General features: G+C 40.4%; 1 protein-coding gene across 6 annotated transcripts in view; it reads left to right on the forward strand.

The window, feature by feature from the left end:
- The window catches only part of LRCH1 (leucine rich repeats and calponin homology domain containing 1), a 230,572-nt gene that overhangs the window by 95,640 nt on the left and 128,813 nt on the right, over window positions 1–6,119 (forward strand). For all 6 annotated transcript variants that reach the window (XM_079778890.1, XM_079778891.1, XM_079778886.1 and 3 more), the window contains exon 2: window positions 2,189–2,333. In XM_079778890.1, the coding sequence (XP_079635016.1) occupies window positions 2,189–2,333 (145 nt within the window). The remainder of the gene's footprint in view (window positions 1–2,188; window positions 2,334–6,119) is intronic.

The raw sequence follows: 6,119 nt of genomic DNA on the forward strand, positions 1-6,119 counted from the left end.
GCCTCCCCTGTGGGCACAGCCATCTTGTGTTATGGAAACCCCGCCTTTGCTGTGGGCACAGCCATCTTGTGTTACGGAAACTGCCACTCCACGCCCCCCCCCCCCTCCTGCCTCTGCTGTGGGTGCCGCTTTTTTTGTGGCGGAGTGATGGTCAATTTGCATATTCCCTCTTTATTATATAGGATTGCATTAAGAATTAATATAACTGTTCTAAAACTGATTTATGGTGCTGAATGCACTATTTGGTAAAATTACTAGAGATCACTGAATTGTACACTTTAAATGGGTCAAGTTTATGATATGTAAAACAATAAAGTTATTTTATAAAAAGAATGACAATTTTATCATATCTTTTAGTACGTATAGAGATGATCATGTACCATTCCACTTGTACTCTGTTTATGTGGTGTATTGTTTAAATAATACAGAAATACTGATCTTGCTAGAATAAATCCCACTTAGCCATAGTATGCTAATGTTTTTATGTAGTGCTCAATTCTGTTTGTCTGTTTGCTAATTTTTTAAAATAGCTTTTAGAGGGAGGGAGGAAGAGAGAGAGAGAGAGAGAGAGAGAGAGAGAGAGAGAGAGAGAGAAACATCGATCAGTTGCTTCTCATCCATGGCCTGACTGGGGATTGAACCTGCAACCTGGATATGTGCCCTGACCGGAATCGAATCCTCCACCTTTCAGTGTATGGGGCAATGCTCCAACCAGTTGAGCCGCACTGCCAGGGCTGTTTGCTAATTTTTAAATTTAGGACTTATGTCAATACTTAGAAAGGATACTCATTTAATTTCCCTTTGTGTACTTTCTTTATTAAGTAATGGTTTCAATATTATATCTTACTGTTTAAATAAGAATTTGGGTGCTTTTCTTTTTTTTATATGGTTTCAAATAGTTTAAATATTATTAGAATTGTCCATTTAGAATTTCTTAGAATTCCCCCTAAAGTCAGCTAGGCCTGTTTTTGTTTACTTATGTATTTGTTCATTGGAAGGACAGTCATGAAGGTATCTCTTTTAATTTTGTTTCATTATAGTATTGACCTATTTAAGTTTGTGTGTGTGTGTGTGTGTGTGTGTGTGTGTGTGTGTGTGTGTGTGTAGTGTGGTTCCTTAAATATACATTATATGTTATTTACTAAACATCTTCAAGTTACACTGATTGAGTCCCTCATAATAAAGTATGAGGTGATCTGTTATTGTTTTTGAGAGTGGTGGCTCTTTTCATATTCAGTGTTTTATGGTATTTGAAATCTACCATTCCCAGATTTAAACAGTAAGGACTAGTCTATATTTTCATTGTTGAGATGTGACATTATACACCTTATGTGTGTTTACATTGCTTGGTAGACCAAGAGAACATCTGGCCAAGAGAACCCATTTTTACTGCAGGTCATGTGGCAGACACAGTGCCAGTCCATAATGGGTACAACTGATTTATCTCCTTCTTGTACATGGTGGGCACTCAGAAATCCTAGTGAATGAAATATTTGTTGCCCTAGCTGGTTTGGCTCAGTGGATAGAGCATAGGCCTGTGGACTGAAGGGTCCCGGGCTCTATTCCGGTCAAGGGAACATGCCTGGATTGCAGGCTCGATCCCCAGTAGGTGGTGTGTTGGAGGCAGCCAATCAATGATTCTCTCTCATCATTGATGTTTCTCTCTCCTTTCCTCTCTGAAATCAATAAAAATATATTTTAAAAAAAGAAATATTTGTTCACCATCTACTATATGTTTGCTTGGGGAAGATATAAAAGTCATATTTTGAGAGAAAACACATGTTATAAATGCAAAGTTGAATTGAAGAAATTAAATGTGGTAGTTATATGTATTCAGATATATTAAAGGATACAGTTTTACATTTAACTTTGAAATAATTTTCAGATAGAGTGAAAAGTAAATATTGATTCAGTCACCCTTCTTTCTGGCTTGAATTTACAAATTAATATAGAGAGCTAAAACTATTTCAGTAGTATTTTTGTTTTATCATATATCTTGGACTAATATGCTAATAAATGGAGATCACAACATCAAACAAACAGTGGTGTAAAAAATGATAATGTTGATCTAAGTGTAGGTTATAATGATTATTTTAAAAGATGTTAAGAAAAAAGTATGGTAGTTGATAAGATTGTATTAGATAATGTTGAAGATGTATTGACAAAATATTCTTTCCTTTTCTCATAGATTTATCTAAAAACAGACTGGTTGAAGTTCCAATGGAATTGTGCCACTTTGTATCACTGGAAATTCTTAATCTGTATCATAATTGTATCAGAGTCATTCCTGAGGCCATCGTTAATCTGCAGATGCTGACTTACTTAAACTTGAGGTAGGTTAACTATAAAGATTGTAGTAAAATTCAAGTAAAAATATGCTTTTATTTATATCAAGTTTTTTTCTCTTTCCAATTGCTGATCACCCTTTGAAGTAAATCACACAAAGATCATTTAAGAACTATCTTCTATAATACATTTGTAGTGTCATTAGTGCTGTTTTTGGTCCTAGACTTTTCTGAATGTTAATATGACAAAATATTTTTGCTTTTAAAAATAATTTATATGGTATCATTTCTACGTTTTTGCCGGGGCTGATCAGCAGACTCTGAGTGATGGATGTATGATTACTCTGACACAGGTTCGCTGTCAAAGAGAGAGCTAAGGGACTGCTTGGCTAAAGGAACCAGACAGCCTCGATTACCTGCCTCTTTAGGCTTTTATTGTAACAGCAGTTTGAGATAAACTTTATCTTTTAGTAGGGTAAGTATTCTTGGGGGGACACATGTGTCTGCAGTGCCCTTTAAGCAAGGACACCTAAAGACTAAGCATAAAGATTCCGGTAAACACCCAGGGACTCAGACTTGTTTGGAAAAGTCAAGGCAGGGTCTGCCACCTTCAGCAAGGTCCCTCTAAGGCCCCGACCTTTTGGATAGTCATCCCTCCAGACTTTCCAACCAAGTCTCCTGTGCTCCCCCACACTTTCTGTCTCTTTTAAAAATGTTTTTATTGATTTTAGAAAGACGGGAAAGGTGAGGGAGAGAGAAACATCGATGAGAGAGAAACATCGATTGGCTGCGACCTGCATGCCCCCCACCAGGAATTGAGCACAACCCAGACATATGCCCTCAAACTGGTGACCTCTTGGTGCATTGGACGACGTTCAACCACTGTGTCACACTGGCCAGGCTACTTTTTGTCTCTTTGGTGCTTGGAAAGTTGTTGGTATATTGTCTTCAGGTATTGATGTAGATTTTGGAGGAGGAAGATGAAAGGAAGTAAAACAAGAACATGAGATTTAGGACAAATTGGGGCCTTGATGGTCTTTGGGAGTTCTTGGTACCATTGTATTTGCTACCTAGTACTCACTGAGCTTGTTCACTTACGGTCACCTGAAAAGTTTAGAAGGGACAGTGAGCAAATCCAGCAAGACAGAAAGTTTGCTGTCTTTATAGACCATTAAGTTAGTTCAGTGTTTGCTGAGAATGGGTCAGTGGTCTGTATTGACTCTCTAATTATGGACAATACAGTGTAACATATTAATGCCCTTGAATAGCCCTGAAGTTAAGAAAAGCAGCTATTTTAAGGCGTAGGTTTTAGAATTTGCTGCGGTGAGTGTCAATTGTCCTAGCTAGATTTTGGCTCCTTGTCTTCTAAATCCTTGACTCACATTTGGGATGTTATGAGAGAGAGGGGAGCTCTTTTATCAAATATATCTGTACTCTAAAAACAAGATTCCAAAGTTCAAGCCTGAGCATAGCTTTCACTCCATTGGTGTCAGTTGCATTATCTTGATATGCAAAAGGTATCACCTGATTACCAAGGTTTGTGCTGTGTAACAAATATGCTAAGCTTAAAATGCAAAACTCCCAATGAACCAGGTATTGCATTAAATTATGATAGATAATGTCAGTTAATTTTTAGTGGGGTTTTTTTTTGGTTCTTTTGTGGGGAGGGTTGACCACTGAGAATTAGGGGTCTTCTGTTGCTCTGCTCTCTTTGCAGTCCCCTTTGTTGTTCTTTTTTTCCCATTGACGTCCCCCTCCACACCACACCCACCCCTCCCAGACCTTCACCAACTATTTTCTGTGTCTATGGGCTATGCATATATGCATATAAATTCCCTAGTTAATCTCTCCCCATCCACCCCCGCCTTCCCTCTGAAATTTGGCAATCTGATCCATACTTCAATGTCTCTGAATCTTGTTCAGTAGATTCCACATATAAATGAGATTATGTGATACTTATCTTTCTCTGACTGGCTTATTTCACTTAGCATAATGCTCTCCTGGTCCATCCATGCTGTTGCAAAGGGTAAGAGTTCCTCCATTTTAACCACTGTTGCGTTCTATTGCATTGTGTAGATGTACCATAGCTTTTTTATCCACTCATCTGCTGATGGGCACTTGGGCTGTTTCCAAATCTTAGCTATTGTAAATTGCACTGCTATGAACATACAGAAGGTCAAGAGAGATATGAAAAAATGCTCAAAGTCACTAATGTCCAAGAGATGCAAATTAAAATGACAATGAGGTATCACCTCACATTTGTCAGAATGGCTATCATCAACAAATCTACAAACGACAAGTGTTGGCGAGGATGTGGAGAAAAGAGAACCCTTGTATGCTGTTGGTGGGAATGCAGACTGGTGCAGCCACTGTGGAAAACAGTATGGAGTTTCCTAAAAAAATTAAAAATGGAACTGCCATTTGCCCAGTGATCCTACTTCTAGGAATATATCCTAAGAAGCCTGAAACACCAATCAGAAAGGACATTTTTACTAACTCTACCCTGTCTATTTTCCTTGTTTAAAATTTAGTTTAAAAATATAAATTATGAAATATTTCAAACTTATCCTATCTAATAAAAGAGTAATATGCAAATTGACCATCACTCCAACACACAAGATGGCCCCCCCATGTGGACACAAGATGGCCACCACAAGATGGCCTGTAGGGGAGGGCAGTTGTGGGTGATCAGGCCAGCAGGGGAGGGCAGTTAGGTGGACCGGGCCGGCAGAGGAGGGCAATTGAGGGTGACCAGGCTGGCAGAGGAGGGCAGTTGGGAGGGACCAGGCCTGCAGGGGAGGGCAGTTGTGGGCGATCAGGCCAGCAGGGGAGGGCAGTTAGGGGTGACCGGGCTGGCAGAGGAGGGCAGTTGGAGGGGGACCAGGCCTGCAGGGGAGAACACTTAGGGGGACCAGGCCTGCAAGGGAGAACAGTTGCGGGGGACCAGGCCTGCAGGGGAGGGCAGTTGGGGGCAATCGGGCTGGCAGGGGAGCAGTTAGGCTTCGATCAGGCTGGCAGGGGAGTGGTTAGTGGGTGATCAGGATGGCAGGCAGAAGCAGTTAGGGGCAATCAGGCAGGCAGGCAGGCAAGCGGTTGGGAGCCAGCAGTCCTGGATTGTGAGATGGGTCTCCAACTGCCCGTTTAGGCCTGATCCCACCAGTATGGGGCCTAAATGGGCAGTTGGACATCCTTTGAGGGGTCCCAGATTGGAGATGGTGCAGGCTGGGCTGAGGGACATTCCCCCACCCCCCCATGCATGAATTTCGTGCACCGGGCTTCTAGTAGAAAATAATAAAATAGGTGCTCAAGTTCCCACCATTCCAATTTAACAATGTGATATTATTTAGTGCTTTTAAAACATACATAAATGTTGTCACACTGCACATAACCATTTGCAATAATTTTGACTTAACAGATATTAATGTCATTTTTTTCAAATCTCCCACCTTCCCATTCACACCATTGGTCCTGGGATATGTATATTATCACACATACACACAAGGCTTCAACTATTCTAATAGCAACTTCCCAGTAGTTGTTTGCTTTTTCAGAAATTTGGAGTTCATTTTCTTGTCACCAGTTTTTTTGTGTGTTTTTTTTTTTAGTTTTTTGGTTTTTTTTTTTTTTTAATGAATCTTTATTGTTCAGATTACAATTGTTTCTCCTTTTTCCCCCCATATCTCCCACCACCCAGTTCCCACCCCCCCTCTGCCCTTACCTCCCCACCACTGTCCTTATCCATAGGTGTATGATTTTTGTCCAGTCTCTTCCCATACCCCCCACACAGACACCCCTTTCCCCCTGAGAATTATCAATCCATTCCCATTCTATGCC

The sequence above is a fragment of the Cnephaeus nilssonii genome, assembly GCF_951640355.1.
Source record: "Cnephaeus nilssonii genome assembly, chromosome: 8".
In the NCBI taxonomy this organism is placed as follows: domain Eukaryota; kingdom Metazoa; phylum Chordata; class Mammalia; order Chiroptera; family Vespertilionidae; genus Cnephaeus; species Cnephaeus nilssonii.